Source organism: Lolium perenne, chromosome 6 (assembly GCF_019359855.2).
Source record: "Lolium perenne isolate Kyuss_39 chromosome 6, Kyuss_2.0, whole genome shotgun sequence".
NCBI classification, from domain to species: Eukaryota; Viridiplantae; Streptophyta; class Magnoliopsida; order Poales; family Poaceae; genus Lolium; species Lolium perenne.
In genome coordinates this window covers 136,706,086-136,723,469 of record NC_067249.2, presented here as the reverse complement: position 1 = coordinate 136,723,469, position 17,384 = coordinate 136,706,086, and the positions used below count along the sequence as shown (strand labels likewise).

The 17,384-nt window shown below is 44.2% G+C and overlaps 1 protein-coding gene across 1 annotated transcript; it reads left to right on the top strand.

Moving 5' to 3' along the window:
• The first annotated feature begins 8,551 nt into the window (after positions 1 to 8,551).
• Positions 8,552 to 13,507, top strand: LOC127334417 (beta-1,3-galactosyltransferase 7). Its single transcript, XM_051360866.2, has 11 exons — positions 8,552 to 8,902; positions 9,868 to 9,967; positions 10,054 to 10,112; positions 10,212 to 10,411; positions 11,111 to 11,174; positions 11,954 to 12,026; positions 12,125 to 12,245; positions 12,346 to 12,433; positions 12,521 to 12,646; positions 12,731 to 12,840; positions 12,955 to 13,507. Exons 1-11 carry the CDS (start codon positions 8,799 to 8,801, stop codon positions 13,101 to 13,103), a joined length of 1,194 nt encoding a protein of 397 aa, XP_051216826.1. The 5' UTR covers positions 8,552 to 8,798; the 3' UTR covers positions 13,104 to 13,507.
• Positions 13,508 to 17,384: the final 3,877 nt, after the last annotated feature.

Genomic DNA, 17,384 nt, shown 5'->3' with positions numbered 1-17,384 from the left:
CTTCAGACAAGACGAACATGCATAGCAACTCACATGATATTCAACAAAGGTGTAATAGTTGATGGCGTCCCCAGAAACATGGTTACCGCTCAACAAGCAACTTATAAGAAATAAGATACATAAGCTACATATTCTTCATCACAATAGTTTTTAAGCTATTTTTCCCATGAGCTATATATTGCAAAGACAAGGAATGAAATTTTAAAGGTAGCACTCAGGCAATTTACTTTGGAATGGCAGAGAAATACCATGTAGTAGGTAGGTATGGTGGACACAAATGGCATAGTTTTTGGCTCAAGGTTTTGGATGCACGAGAAGTATTCCCTCTCAATACAAGGCTTAGGCTAGCAAGGTTGTTTGAAGCAAACTCAAGTATGAACCGGTACAGCAAAACTTACATAAGAACATATTGCAAGCATTATAAGACTCTACACTGTCTTCCTTGTTGTTCAAACACCTCACCAGAAAATATCTAGACTTTAGAGAGACCAATCATGCAAACCGAATTTCAACAAGCTCTATGGTAGTTCTTCATTAATAGGTGCAAAGTACATGATGCAAGAGCTTAAACATGATCTATTTGAGCACAAAAATTGCCAAGTATCAAATTATTCAAGACATTATACCAATTACCACATGAAGCATTTTCTGTTTCCAACCATATAACAATGAACAAAGCAGTTTCAACCTTCGCCATGAACATTAAGAGTAAAGCTAAGAACACATGTGTTCATATGCAATAGCGGAGCGTGTCTCTCTCCCAAACAAAGAATGCTAGGATCTGATTTTATTCAAACAAAAACGAAAATAAAAACATACAGACGCTCCAAGTAAAGCACATAAGATGTGACGGAATAAAAATATAGTTTCACTAGAGGTGACCTGGTAAGTTGTCGATGAAGAAGGGGATGCCTTGGGCACCCCCAAGCTTAGATGCTTGAGTCTTCTTGAAATATGCAGGGATGAACCATGGGGGCATCCCCAAGCTTAGAGTTTTCACTCTTCTTGATCATATTGTATCATCCTCCTCTCTTGATCCTTGAAAACTTCCTCCACACCAAACTCAAAACAAACTCATTAGAGGGTTAGTGCATAATCAAAAATTCACATATTCAGAGGTGACATAATCATTTTTAGCACTTCTGGACATTGCACAAAGCTACTGAAAGTTAATGGAACAAAGAAATCCATCAAACATAGCAAAACAGGCAATGCGAAATAAAAGGCAAAATCTGTCAAAACAGAACAGTCCGTAAAGACGAATTTTTCTGGGGTACTTAACTTGCTCAGATGAAAAAGCTCAAATTGAATGAAATTTGCGTACATATCTGAGGATCACGCACGTAAATTTGCAGATTTTTCTGAGTTACCCACAGACGGGGCTGCTCAATTTCATGACAGTAAGAAATCTGTTTCTGCACAGTAATCCAAATCTAGTATCATCTTTACTATCAAAGACTTTACTTGGCACAACAATGCAATAAAATAAAGATAAGGAGAGGTTGCTACAGTAGTAACAACTTCCAAGACTCAAATATAAAACAAAAGTGCAGAAGTAAAATAATGAGTTGTCTCCCATAAGCGCTTTTCTTTATAGCCTTTCAGCTAGGCGCAGAAAGTGTGTATCAAGTATTATCAAGAGATGAAGCATTAACATTCTTACCTGGGGCTTTGCGCCTACCCTTCTTACTCTTATTCTTACTCTTGGGTTTAGGGAATATATGACAGGGTGTAGAGGTAAAATTTAGAGTGCCTCTCCCCACATCCATGATTGCTCCCATGAGTTTCAGAAGTGATCTTCCAAGTGTGATTTGTCCTGTCCCTACACATTCAACAACGAGATAATCAGTGGATACCGTTCTTCCAAGAAGGGCTGTGAACACGCCTTCAGCTATTCCCTTAGGAATTATGACAGAGTTATCAGTAAGAGTTATTCCTTCTCCTCCTTCAGTAAGTTCCCACAGTGTTAAAGATTCATAAATTCTTTTAGGCATAAGGCAAAACTCAGACATAATATCACAACGGGCATGAAAAGTTTTACCACAAATAGCAACCTTAATAGTAGGCACCCACATTGACGGTTCAAAGCTTACTGGAACATAATCATAATATTCGCGAATCTGGTTGTATCCTTCTTTTAAACAAGATATATTTGTTTCGAGAGCGTTTAATATATTATGAATGCTAGCAAGAGATGAATCAAAATTATTAGCGGAGCTAGATGATGTAACCAATTTTTTTATGGCATTAAAAGCTTGATCCCTATCACAGTGAAGGAAATCTCCTCCCACTACAGCATCTAAGGCATATCTATAGCAAAGAATAAGCCCAAAATAAAAGTTAGTAAGAAGAAAACTTAGAGTCATTTTAGGTTCAGTTTTACTATAAGAATCAAAAATTCTAGACCAAGCTTCTTTAAAACTCTCCTCACCCCCTTGTTTAAAAGTAAAGATCGATTCCTCAGGTGATAGAGTAACAGCTACGGGACTAGTCATGATAATAAAATAAAGTAAATGCAAGTAACTATTTTTTTTGTGTTTTTAATATAGAGAACGCAAACAAGACAGTAAATAAAATAAAGCAAGTAACTAATTTTTTTGTATTTTGATATAAGAAAGCAAACAAAGCAGTAAATAAAATAAAGTAAAGCAAGACAAAAACAAAGTAAAGAGATTGGAAGTGAGAGACTCCCCTTGCAGCGTGTCTTGATCTCCCCAGCAACGGCGCCGGAAATTTATTTGCTGGCGTGCAGTTGATGTGGGAGTTAGAAATCTCTGTGGTGTAATTTTCCTTCACGTCCCTGGCAATGGCGCCAGAAATTTAGCTTGTTGACGCGTAAAGCACACGCCCGTTGGGAACCCCAAGTGGAAGGTGTGATGCGTACAGCAGCAAGTTTCTCTCAGTAAGAAACCAAGGTTTATCGAACCAGTAGGAGTCAAGGAACACGTGAAGGTTGTTGGTGATAGAGTGTAGTGCGGCGCAACACCAGGGATTCCGGCGCCAACGTGGAACCTGCACAACATAATCAAAATACTTTGCCCCAACTTAACAGTGAGGTTGTCAATCTCACCGGCTTGCTGTAAACAAAGGATTAAATGTATGGTGTGGAAAATGATGTTTGTTTGCAAAGAACAGTAAAGAACAATGATTGCAGTAGATTGTATTCAGATGTAAAAGAATAGACCGGGGTCCAAAGTTCACTAGTGGTGTCTCTCCAATAAGAAATAGCATGTTGGGTGAACAAATTACAGTTGGGCAATTGACAAATAAAGAGGGCATAACAATGCACATACATATCATGATGACTACTATGAGATTTAATCGGGCATTACGACAAAGTACATAGACCGCTATTCAGCATGCATCTATGCCTAAAAAGTCCACCTTCGGGTTAGCATCCGCACCCCTTCCAGTATTAAGTTGCAAACAACAGACAATTGCATTAAGTATGGTGCGTAATGTAATCAACACAAATATCCTTAGACAAAGCATCGATGTTTTATCCCTAGTGGTAACAGCACATCCACAACCTTAGAACTTTCTATCACTGTCCCAGATTCAATGGAGGCATGAACCCACTATCGAGCATAAATACTCCCTCTTGGAGTTACAAGTATCAACTTGGCCAGAGCTTCTACTAGCAACGGAGAGCATGCAAGATCATAAACAACACATATATGATAGATTGATAATCAACTTGACATAGTATTTCATATTTATCGGATCCCAACAAACACAACATGTAGCATTACAAATAGATGATCTTGACCATGATAGGCAGCTCACAAGATCTAACATGATAGCACAATGAGGAGAAGACGACCATCTAGCTACTGCTATGGACCCATAGTCCAAGGGTGAACTACTCACACATCAATCCGGAGGCGATCATGGTGATGAAGAGTCCTCCGGGAGATGATTCCCCTCTCCGGCAGGGTGCCGGAGGCGATCTCCTGAATCACCCGAGATGGGATTGGCGGCGGCGGCGTCTTTGGAAGGTTTTCCGTATCGTGGCTCTCGGTAATAGGGTTTTCGTGACGGAGGGAATAAATAGGCGGAAGGGCAGAGTCGGAGGGCTAACGAGGGGCCCACACCATAGGGCGGCGTGGGCCCCTCCCTGGCCGCGCGGCCCTATGGTGGCGGCGCATCATCGCCCCACTTCGTATCCCCTTCGGTCTTCTAGAAGCTCCGTGGAAAAATAAGACTCTGTGCGTTGATTTCGTCCAATTCCGAGAATATTTCCTTTGTAGGATTTCTGAAACCAAAAACAGCAGAAAACAACAACTGGCTCTTCGGCATCTTGTCAATAGGTTAGTGCCGGAAAATGCATAATAATGACATGAAGTGTGTATAAAACATGTGAGTATCATCATAAAAGTAGCATGGAACATAAGAAATTATAGATACGTTTGAGACGTATCATTGTGCAACCGAGTCGGTGGGCATGCCCGTCTCTACAAAGACTACTCCCACCTCACTGATCCGGTGTACAAGGAGCACATGTTCCAGTTCCGGCACCGCTACCGGATGTCAAGAGACATGTTCATGGCCATTCTACGGGGCGTCAGAGACTACGACCCCTACTTTCAATGCAAGCTCGATGCCACTGGTAAGCTAGGCTTCACCTTTGACCAAAAATGTTTCGAAGATTCGCATGCTTTCGTATGGAATGCCTGGTGATATCTTCGACGAGTACCTACGAATGAGTGAGAGCACCTGCCTTAGTTCCATGTACCGGTTTTCCCAAGCTGTGAGTGCGGTGTTCAACGAACTTTACTTGGGAGCCCCAACTGTTGAGGATACTAGATGGCTGTTGTTGATCACTGAGGCTAGAGGGTTGCCGGACATGATTGGTAGCATGCATTGTCAGTGGAGAGAATGTCCATTTGGATGGCAGGGTCTTTACAACGGTCATGTCGAGGGATGCACTGTTATTCTTGAGGCTGGCACCACATGATTTGTGGATTTGGCACTCGTTTTATAGCATGACTGGTTCCCACAATGACATCGATGTGCTCAACTGCTCTCTGGTGTTCAACCGGCTTATGGAAGGCACTGCTCCTATGGTGAGCTATAAGATCAATGGCAATGCATATGACAAGCCATATTATCTAGCTGATAGCATTTTCCTGACTGGACCACACTGACGAAGACAATTTGTAATCTTCAAACAAAGAAAGAAAAGAGGTTTGCCAACATACAAGAGCCTGCTATGAAAGATGTGGAGCGGGCATTTGTGTGCTCCAGGCTCGCTGGGGTTTTGATCGTCACCCAGCTAGAACATGGTCTCTTCAGACCATGCATGAGGTGATGACATGTTGTGTGATCATGCACAACATGACCGTCGAGATGGATCGTCCCGATGTCCCAATGAACACAGATGGAACTTTCATGGTGAGTTGGTTGAGCCAAACCCTAGGGCATGAACTTGGGAGGAGTTTCTGAATTTAAACGTTGAAATCTCTGGCAACAATATTTCCAAACGCCTAGAGAAGGATTTGATTGACCATCCGTGGGTATTGGCTGGCCATGAAGAGAATAATGAGTAGTCAATCTTATATCTTGATTTATTTGCTAATTGTGAACTATGCTCTATCTATTATTCATGCATGGCAATGCACATAGAGTTTGGTATTTATTTGGATGTAATAATAAAGTATTTTGAACCTCTATTTTAGCTATTTGTATGGCCATTTTGTTTCATATATCGCACTAATTTGGTGGAAAAACCTAAACTAGCCTCGTATTCGTGGTCCGACACAAAAAGACGCATGCAGTTATTTTTTGATCGAATGTGTCGACCCGCTCGGATGCCCTTAGAAACGAAGCTACATGTGTGTGAGCTGTGACCACATAGTTTGATTTTGAAGTGAAGCTCACTGAAGCATGGGTCCATTTCGCTTCTGCCACTAGGTCGGCACAGTCGTCCCTACCAGCCGTATACATTTCACCTGTACCAGTGCACCTCAATCAGGGGCGATGGGGGTTTTTGTCCATGGAGCCCGTGGATGAACTGCCATTCCAGGAGGCGTTGGCACGTTGCCGTTGGCGCAAGCACGCACGTTACAGAGCTGGCGGTCGGGCCGTGCATCTATTCTTCCCGCCAAACAACAGCTAATAACGTGCATCCTATTCGTGCTCCAAATCTCCGATGGTTCTCTACCTCTCTCGAGCAACTAAACAATGCTCCAGTTTATACCTCTTGCCGGACCACGAATCTCCTTCAATTAGTCGCTTGGATCGGCGAGGAATAGATAATTCTCAACTGGCTTTGACTCCCGTATCTTCCTCGCCGACCATCTCTATATGCGTGTGCTCCTGTCCTGGGGAGGAGGAGTGCTAATCAAAGCTAATTGTGTTGCTCGAATCTATCTGTCATGTTCTTGTGAGTTGTGAGGTTTCTTCTTTAATAATGCGCGGGGTTTCGAGCGGAATCTTCGGTTCACCCGTTGCATCCCGCGAGGCGGGAGCGATGCGCCGATGTGCGCTCATGACCTAATTCAACACAGCTAAGCAACAACAGCTTGCGATGCTGGCTAATGATTTTACTCCTACGTCACGTCGCATGATCACAACGCCCCAGTGCGTCCTGCCCAACTACCAACGGCTAACGCATGAACTTTCCAAGTACATTTATATTAGCAAGTGCTCAAGTATTTTTTCTTCATTTGTATCATCTCTTTATTTATATATAAAAAAGAACATGTCGCCCCGCACGGCGACAACCACCAACAACCCCTTCCTCCTACCACCCCCGCCGCCGCCAAGGGTGATGCCGAGCGAAGCTTCACCGACAGGGTGGGGGGGGGGGGGGGGGGGGTGGCTCTGCCCTCCTCACGGAAGGGTGTGCCAACACGAGTCGCCGTGGGTGGAGGCAGGATATACACCTAAGGGGATATACACTCAAGGGGACAGCGAAGGTGACTTTTCCATTAGGGGGACCGGTGGAGGTAAATTTTCCATTAGGGGGGCCGGTCAAGCAAATACTTCAATGTTACACCAAATTGTCTACTCTAAATCAACATTGCTCCCTTGCTGCACCTTATGACGGGGGGGGGGGGGGGGGAGGGTGGCAAGGCCCCTGCTAGCTCCGCCACTGCAAGTCGAGCACCTCGGTGGCACGACTCTGTGGCGGTGATTTTTCGGAGCAGCGATGATGCGACAACAAGTGTTATGGAGGGTTATGATCTTCAAGATCGGCAGGGGGACATGACGGTTGTGCGGATGCACGACGACGATCTGTGGCGACGTGGCTATTTTGTACCCTATCTAGTCTCTAGTGGGCTTGATCGAGGCATCTTTGATCCATCCTACTCGTCGACGGCGGCGTTATCATGGTCTAATAATTGGTAGGTTTTGACTTGCGCATCTGCCATTGAAAACCGAGGTGAACGATGTCGACCCTTTTGGCGTCGTGCCCTGGCGAAGGCATCCTATTTTTCTCGCTTTGCTCGAAAGACTCTGGGGAAGCCCTTTTATTTGGGCTTCCTAGATCGGACACATGCGATATTTTCGGTGCCGTTCTTTGTCTTGAAGGCATCGTTTTTGGGAGCTTATTCTGACTACAGACCAACGACAAGTCTCGGTGGGGTGTAGCGGAGCCTCGGTGTGGGTCACGAGATGGCGGACACATACATGGTGGAGATGTTGTCTGGGCTAGTGGTGTCGACGGTAGACCTATGCCCTGAAAATTGACTGATGGTTGATGGTTGTGACAACTTCTTTGCGTTTGCACGGGTGCTCGCTAAGAGATAAGCGCCCTCGTTTAGCTTAGGGTGTGTCTTACACACGCGATGTTTTTGATTTCTAGTTGATGAGAGATTTTTATGTTTTAGCGTGATCTTTTTTTATTGTCGTGTTTGTAGATGTGGTGTGGCTGCTTAAGTTTTTGATATGTGTTTCTTGTCTGACCTATATTTAATGATCTAATAAAGAAAGGTGCATGCATCTATGCATAGGCTGGCGCATAACCCCTTCTTGGATTATTTTTCTTCCATGTCATTTGAACTAAAACTGCAAATATAATTATAAATCGGAGGCCTCCTAAAACCTTTGCAGCGTTGGTGGCCTAGTAAAAATTAGGAGTTCAATAGGAATAATAAAAGATAATGAAATTGCTACATCTCGGCATTCTAGTGTTCAGACAAGTCTAAATCTGATAGATTTGCATCACGATTATATTAATTGCAAATAAAGTTACAACTAAGATTTTCAGTTTTCAGTTACAATTGATGTTGCAACTTACATATTTTCAGTTACAAATGTGTTGCTACTGAGATTTTCACTTACAAGTCTGCTATTTTTCCAGGTACAACCAAAAATTTTAAACCTAAAACGCGTGTAACCGAAATAATAAAATTGTGAAAATGACATCAATTGACTGAGGATTAAACCGAGAATCAGGCACGCCCTAAAAGTAAAAAAAGTTTCTCAGAATCAGGTAGCTGGCCAAGATAGAGAAGGGATAGCTAGCGCGAAAAGGAGTTGAGAAAAACAAAATAAAGACGTGTTTTCCAAAGAGAAAAAATCCCAACAAAACAGGCCGCCCCCCATCGGAATCACGCGCTCCATTTCGGAATTTCAGACAGCAAAACAAAAAACAAACTCGAACAGCCCTGCGACCTGCGTGCTGCTGCTGGTCACCGCCGCCTTCGCCGCTATCTCCGCGAGGGAGCATCGAATCTTTTCTTCTCTGCCGAGCCGAGGAAGCTGTGCTTGGAATATCGACATCAAGTTCGTTCGCTCGAAGCTGAGATTCAGCGGCGCGGTTCATCGGGCTCGCCCGCCAGAGAGAGCCCATGAAGGGGAAGGCCGGGGCGCTGGACCGGAGGTCCTCCGCGAGGTGGAGGGTGCTGGTGCTCTGCGCCTTCAGCTTCGGGCTCGGCATGCTCTTCACCAACCGGTGGGTCTCTCTCTCCCTCCCTCCCTCCCTGTTTCTCTCGGCACGAGTCCTTGGATGGATCTCACCGCGCGCTCCTCCTCGCTCCGGGCTATGCCCAGGTTAATGGCGCGGCGGCTCGGATGGGGTGCACCGTGCAGGGTAGATTTTCTGTTGTCTTTGACTCGCCTGAGACTTGCAGTTAAAAAAAGCTGCTTTGCTAATTTTTTTTACAATAAACTTAGCCAATGGCTATGCTGGGCGGTTTTGAATTCCTTGTCGTGCCGAGATTTGTTTTGGAGGGAAGATCGGGGTTTTAATCTGTCCTCTTCTCTTTGGTCTCTCCTCTTCCGAGCTCATAGCGATCTTGGTTGGTGGAAAGCTCGCATTTCTTGTTTAAGAACACGGGAGATCGCGTTTTGATGTCGACCGGTGCAATGCTTTTTTTCTTCCTGTTTCATTAAATCCATGCCCATCTCTGCAGTTTTCTCTATGAGAGAATGAATTTGCTGCTGTTGTTTTCACGAAACGCTCGTGTGAGATCTGCCATAAAGAGCTTGCAATTTTCTAGGAGAATGTTCATTTGGGTGGCGTGCTTGCTTCTCTCATTTGGGTGGTTTCGTACTTGCTAATCAATGTGGATTTACCTACTTATCAGTTGCTACTACTAGTATATTTAGTAAAGCTTGCTGGGACAAGGGCCTGTTTGTCCTGGTGCGGTTGGATTTATGCTTTACTTGCAAGAGTAGTTGTGCTGGGCAGATTTCATCTGGACAACAACTTAGCTAGAAAAACTTGGGATTGGAATTTATTGTGAAAGTTGGTTGGTTCAGTTGCTCTCCTGAAAGTTCAGGGGCTGAAATTGAAACAGATAGCACAGAGGGCAACAAACGTTTCAGTTCTTGATCTCAAAGTCAAAGGGACTTGAGATGCTTCTTCTTGGTTGCTCTTTGCTATATCTTGACGAACCGTTTCGGGTTCTTTTACAGCTTCTGGACAGCACCAGATACCAGTAACCACATCATGTCTCAACGCAGGAGGCAGGATCAGGAGTTGCAACTCGTGTCAGAGGATTGCAACACAAAGAGGGTGGGTCTCTAAGTTCAGTTAATTCGCATGATCTCACCATCAATTTGTACATTACTTTTGGATTCAACACTACACTTTGATTGCAGAAGCATGGGGCAGACAAGGATATAATGGGAGAGGTAACCAGGACCCACGAAGCCATACAGTAAGTTCGTTTGATCCCATCCAGTGTTAAATCAAAGAATTCAACTGCGTCCGGACTATTTTCATCTGAATGTTCTGCTGGGCTTGTTTGTGGTCTTAGATTGTTGGATAAGTCAATCTCAACGCTGCAGATGGAGCTTGCAGCCAAGCGAAGCACGTTGGAACTGGTCCGCAAAGGTGTGCCAGTAACTTCAGAAACTAGCCAACCAAGGAAAAAGGCATTTGTGGTTGTTGGAGTTAACACTGCATTCAGTAGCCGCAAGCGTCGTGATTCAGTCCGGGAGACATGGATGCCACAAGGTTGGTAACTCTTTGTTGTTAATTTAGATGAATAAGAGCATGTTTGTGCTTACTGAATTTGGATGTTGATGAGCTAATTCGCATATTGTGGTTGTGTTTCGTACCACAAGCCATTTATTTGCAGTTAGCAGCATCACGGCTCTTTATCTTGACTTTATTTATTTATTTCTGTAGTCACCATGTTTTCCTATCACGGCATGATTGAATAGATCTATTGGACTGATTTTCGGAATATGCCCCTGATGCAGTACATGGCACTGACAAACGAATAATCATAATAACTTAACTGCACTGAAACGGCAAGCTGCTGGCCTTGTAACTTTTATCCACTGCGATCATAGAGAAGTAGAAGCTGGTGAGCAATGGTGGTAGCTTATGGGGTTAGTGTAGAGGTCTATTATCTATGCTTGTCCAAGAAAATTTAGGATTTGGTACACGACACTTATCTTATAAGCTGCGTATCTTGTTTTTTAGCCGAATGATTTCGTAAGATAACTTTATGTTTTTTTCTTGTAGCAAATGCTGTTCATTAAGTAGGTGTGAACTCTATATATGTATATTGTTCTTTCTTCTTTGCGCATTTTTTTGTAATGTCAGCCATAACCATTATAATAACCTCCAGCTTGATGTTTGTTACATTTTTATTGAGTTTCAAATGTTAGCTATTTTGTTTTAATAAAGCTCTTTTACTGCACTTAGGTGAAAAGTTGCTACAGCTTGAAGAACAGAAGGGAATAGTTATCCGCTTCACTATTGGGCATAGGTAATCAGTTGTTTCTTGTTACCGCCAGATCATTTATACTGTTTAATCATTTCTGGTCTTCCAATTTTCTCTGCCTAGAGCCTGTTTTGACACTTGGATGCATTTTCTTTTCTATTTTGGAATGAATCAAGTTCTGTTAACATTTCTACAGTCTCATAGATAATGTGTGTGTTCCAAACTCTACACAAGTTGGTGTTGCTGTCTTGCTGACATATTATAGAACATATTAGTATTCCTGCAGGGTGCAGGCATCCAGAAATAAGTTATAAACAACAATTGTCACGAATTTTTGCGCTTAAGACATGCAAAGAAACTCTTACCAAATTGCGATTTGTCCATTTGCCAGCAGAGCACCTTGACTGCTTGAGTTGCAATGGCTAACCAGTGACACAGCCCTGATTTAATTCAGCACCCTCTTTCTGTGGAACATGGTTGCTGTGGACTAGCAGCAGGGAGTCACAGAGGGAGATCAGGAGTCCTTTAGGTAATAGGGGTGTATTAGAAAATCTAGGATTGAAGGAGTCAAATCCGTTAGGAGTTCGTACCATGTTAGGAAAGGTCATGCATCTATGTTTGACGCAAGCGAAAAAGAATAAGTCTATTCTCTCTCAAATATTATCTCATCTGGTCCATGCTGTCGGCTGTCTTCAGTATAGTAGTTATCCTGCTGTGGGTCAAGGGTCACAATAATGGGTGTTAGCTTGTTCATCCATGTTCTTCCTTTCTGTTTGAAAATTAGTAGTTCCTTACAAATGTGAACTGTTTTGGTGATTGTGCAGTGCTACATCCAATAGTATATTGGACAAAGCAATAGATGCAGAAGATGCGCAGCATCAGGACTTTCTTAGACTGGTAAGGGTCTACTCTTCGACTATGTTGTGACATTCAATCATACTTTTTTTTTGCACTAGCACTGACCATGTTCCTCTTGATGTTGATTTACCATCCAGGACCACGTTGAAGGGTATCATGAACTCTCTGCAAAGACAAAAATCTTCTTCTCCACAGCTGTGGGCATTTGGGATGCTGACTTCTACGTCAAGGTCGATGATGATGTGCATGTGAACTTAGGTGCATTTTATTTCTTTGATGTTATAGCCTTCTTTTGGAGAAAAAACCCAACCCAATTATATTTATCACCTTGTCGGTGTGTTGCACATGGAAAAAACAGGAATGCTTGCCACTACCCTTGCTCGGCATAAATCGAAACCAAGAACTTACATTGGCTGCATGAAGTCGGGTCCAGTTCTTGCTGACAAGTAATGCTAACTGAACTCTCTTGAAATTAAATGCTAGCTTGAGGTACAAACTATAATTTCCTGTTTGAACCTGCCCTTGTCCTATAGGAACTTGAAGTACCATGAACCTGAGTCCTGGAAATTTGGGGAGGATGGAAACAAGTACTTTCGCCATGCTACGGGACAGATATATGCCATCTCAAAAGACCTTGCGACCTATATCTCAATAAATCAGTATGTTTTGTCGATGGCCATATTGTATCATAATCCCCTGGATACAAATGAAGTAAATCTAATGATGCCTGTGATCTTTGGCAGGCCTATCTTACACAAGTATGCAAATGAAGATGTATCACTCGGGTCGTGGTTTATTGGTTTAGAGGTTAATCATATAGATGAAAGGAACATGTGCTGTGGAACTCCACCAGGTCTGTCTGCTTCCTCACCGCTGAACAGCCCTTATCATACACCTCTCTAACCTCTCTTTACCCTTATCATGCACTTCTCTGGCCTGTCCTAATTGTGCATCAACACTTCTGCAGATTGTGAGTGGAAAGGGCAAGCTGGCAATGTTTGTGTCGCGTCCTTTGATTGGAGCTGCAGCGGCATATGCAAGTCTGTCGAGAGGCTCAAGGATGTACATGCCCGATGCGGTGAAGGAGATTCTTCTGTTTGGAGTGCTCTCATCTAGCGAATACCCTCTCTGGACGTAAATATGTAGCATGCTCGGTACACCTTGACGATCATGCCTCGATGGCTGCAACTGAAATTGCACAATACTGGACCTAGCTGATGGACTCGAGCTCTGGTAATTGAAATTCAGCTTGAGGCAACACGTGTAGCGTAGTTGATACTTGTTGGGTTGCTGAGAGGTTTTAGTAGATGTGAATTGCTTTATGTAACCACTAGTGACCCCAGTAGTGTTAGAAGAGAGACCAAAGTAGGGTTGGGGGCTGAGGTTTTGCATCTTACATGTAGTAGGGGTGAGTTTCTCAGCTGCTCTGCAACAAATTAGAGATCATGTGCTGTAGAAAAACATCTAATGCAAATTTTGATCATTTTTGTGCAAATTCCTTTGGTTATTTTTCGCACAAACACCAAGTGTTCGTTTGAAACGGCTTAAATATGTTCGTATTCCTATATGAAATTTGTAAATATGCTAAATCCACATATGTCCCTGCAAAGTTTTTCTGTTTTCATACATAAATTCTTTGTTAGTCTCATTTTTGGATGATTCCTAACATTTTCTGAACCTCACGTTTTCTTTGTTGTTTGGAAGTCCAATTGATCAACATGCGGCATACCCTACAAATTAATTTAATTTCTGGGTCCTGCACGGCCCAACATTTTTTGCTTCTAGAGAAAGAAACAATTTTTATTGCTTGAAAAAATAATACTTTGCCTTTTGGAAACCGAAATCCATCATCTGCACTGGAATTTCCAACACCAAAGTATAGTTTCACATTTTTAAAATTTCTTCTTTGCTACTGAAAAGGATTTTTTTTTCATCAATTGTATCTTCTAATCTCTCCATCTGTCCAGGTAGTATTTTTCTCTCCTGATATCCTTCTTTCCTGTCGGGTCCGTCGCAAGCTCTCAATGTGCAGCTGCTCCTCCACATCAAAAACTTCCACATCTGCAGCATCAATGACCGGACCCAAAAGGAAATCTTGAGCTCCAAACCGAGCCATCGGAAGGTGCCCGGCAAGTTCCCATTCTCTGCACCATGTGGTCGCGCACCTGAGGCGGCGGCCGCCGTTCGTCCTCGAGCAGCCACGAATCTCCACGCGCTCGAGTTGGCCACCTCGGGCTCATGGTCACAGTCGCCGTCGCTGCCCCTCCGCACCAGCAGGGCCTCCTCACTGCCTAATGACGGGTTTTGTCACTTCATTGCAGCGATTGGTGGCACATTGACGTTGGGTCTCTAAAACTTGAGGAAATTGAAGTATTTGGACCCTAATGCAACGACTTTGTCGGTAAATTTGATGACATATTTGCACAGTTGCAACGCCCAATTCATGTTGATTTCAGTTGCAATCATTTGAAATAATTAGTTGAGAGTGATCCAATGTCGCATCTCTCTCCCATCCCGGGTCACACACGCGGGCGACCCCGGGGGGCCAAAACCCTAACCAGCCGCCACCTCCCCGAGCTCCCCCTGCCGCCAGCGGTGGTGGCGCCCCCTAGTCATCGAAGGAGGCATGGAGGAGGGAGGGTGCGCCCATATAGGCCAACGACGTGCGACTGGAGACGTCAATGGGTGGCGCTTGGAGGCGGTGTTGAGCGGGGGCACACGGTGGGAGGAGGAGCTGGGCTAGAGCTGGATATGGCGGAGCACCTTGGAGCGGAGCCAGATGCGGCGGAGGCCGGCGCTCGGCAAGGGTAACCGGGCGGCGTCCTAGTGGCGAGTCGGCCTTCACAAAGCATCCCATGGATGGTAATGGTGCTTCCCCAGCTGCTGTTCCTACTCCTTTGGCTGGTGCCAAATCAGGTGACTTTGAAGTTGAAGCTTGCCCGCAGAACGATGTAACCATGCTGGTAGTACTATGATTGCCTTAGAGCGCAGATGTCTCTGTCCCTAGGAACGTGATGCTTAGGTGCGAGGTGAAACACAAGAAAGAGACCGCGAAAAGAAATCACACAGATTGCAACGTACATATGAGGAATCTGCCTCATTGTTCGGTGGTGGAAGTGCGGCCCTGATCTTGGCCCAACAGGGCCTGATCTGGGTCTTTGGGCTTCCGCCATTAGTACCTGTCCGGAGTGCGAAAGCTGCGTCGGCCGCCAGTCCTTGCCCTGCTGGAGATGGAAGACGGAGGAGGGCTGCAGGTGCTCAACGGACTGCTCACGTCCGTGCGGCTCGCGAGGGTTCTGTGACACATCAGCCATGATGATGAGGTGATGTGGTGGCAGCTGATGTCTACTTCCCCCTCCTTTTCCTGTAGACAGTGTTGGGCCTCCAAGAGCAGAGGTTTGTAGAACAGCAGCAAGTTTTCCCTTAAGTGGATCACCCAAGGTTTATCGAACTCAGGGAGGAAGAGGTCAAAGATATCCCTCTCATGCAACCCTGCAACCACAAAGCAAGAAGTCTCTTGTGTCCCCAACACACCAAATAGGTGCACTAGTTCGGCGAAGAGATAGTGAAATACAGGTGGTATGAATATATATGAGCAGTAGCAACGGTGCCAGAAAATAGCTTGCTGGCGTGTAGTTGATGGTGGTAGTATTGCAGCAGTAGTAACGCAGTAAAACAGTAAACAAGCAGCGATAGCAGTATTTAGGAATAAGGCCTAGGGATTAGACTTTCACTAGTGGACACTCTCAACATTGATCACATAACAGAACAGATAAATGCATACTCTACACTCTTGTTGGATGATGAACGCATTGCGTAGAATTACACGAACCCTCAATGCCGGAGTTAACAAGCTCCACAATTTGTTCATATTTAAGTAACCTTATAGTGTAAGATAGATCAAAAGACTAAACCAAGTACTAACATAGCATGCACACTGTCACCTTCATGCATATGTAGGAGGAATAGATCACATCAATATTATCATAGCAATAGTTAACTTCGCAATCTACAAGAGATCATGATCATAGCATAAACCAAGTACTAACACGGTGCACACACTGTCACCTTTACACACGTGCAGGAGGAATAGAACTACTTTAATAACATTGCTAGAGTAGCACATAGATAGATTGTGATACAAACTCATATGAATCTCAATCATGTAAAGCAGCTCATGAGATTATTGTATTGAGGTACATGGGAGAGATGAACCACATAGCTACCGGTACAGCCCCGAGCCTCGATGGAGAACTACTCCCTCCTCATGGGAGCAGCATCGGTGATGATGATGGCGGTGGAGATGGCAGCGGTGTCGATGGAGAAGCCTTCCGGGGGCACTTCCCCGCTCCGGCAGCGTGCCGGAACAGAGACTCCTGTCCCCCAGATCTTGGCCTCGCGATGGCGGCGGCTCTGGAAGGTTTCTGTGGTTTTCGTCGAACGCATCAGGGTTTTCGATCCAGGGGCATTATATAGGCGAAGAGGCGGCGCGGGGAGGGTCGAAGGGGCGACGACACCATAGGGCGGCGCGGCCAGGGCTCGGGCCGCGCCGGCCTATGGTCTGAGGGCCCGATGCCCCCTCTGGTCCTTCTCGGGTGTTCTGGATGCTTCCGGTGAAAATAGGAACTTGGGCGTTGATTTCGTCCGATTCCGAGAATATTTCGTTACTAGGATTTCTGAAACCAAAAACAGCAGAAAACAGCAACTGGCACTTCGGCATCTTGTTAATAGGTTAGTTCCAGAAAATGCACGAATATGACATAAAGTGTGCATAAAACATGTAGATAACATCAATAATGTGGCATGGAACATAAGAAATTATCGATACGTCGGAGACGTATCAGCATCCCCAAGCTTAGTTCTGCTCGTCCCGAGCAGGTAAAACGATAACACAGATAATTTCTGGAGTGACATGCCATCATAACCTTGATCATACTATTTGTAAAGCATATGTAGTGAATGCAGCGATCAAAACAATGTATATGACATGAGTAAACAAGTGAATCATAAAGCAAAGACTTTTCATGAATAGCACTTCAAGACAAGCATCAATAAGTCTTGCATAAGAGTTAACTCATAAAGCAATAATTCAAAGTAAAGGCATTGAAGCAACACAAAAGAAGATTAAGTTTCAGCGGTTGCTTTCAACTTGTAACATGTATATCTCATGGATATTGTCAACATAGAGTAATATAATAAGTGCAATAAGCAAGTATGTAGGAATCAATGCACAGTTCACACAAGTGTTTGCTTCTTGAGGTGGAGAGAAATAGGTGAACTGACTCAACATTGAAAGTAAAAGAATGGTCCTCCATAGAGGAAAAGCATCGATTGCTATATTTGTGCTAGAGCTTTGATTTTGAAAACATGAAACAATTTTGTCAACGGTAGTAATAA

What these genes read in the sequence shown, in the direction of transcription:
- LOC127334417 (XM_051360866.2), top strand. Translation starts at nt 8,799, where the DNA reads ATGAAGGGGAAGGCCGGGGCGCTGGACCGGAGGTCCTCCGCGAGGTGG. An exon ending in AGGACCCACGAAGCCATACA is followed by an intron (nt 10,113 to 10,211) that starts GTAAGTTCGTTT and finishes TTGTGGTCTTAG; the next exon opens with ATTGTTGGATAAGTCAATCT. An exon ending in GGTCCAGTTCTTGCTGACAA is followed by an intron (nt 12,434 to 12,520) that starts GTAATGCTAACT and finishes CTTGTCCTATAG; the next exon opens with GAACTTGAAGTACCATGAAC.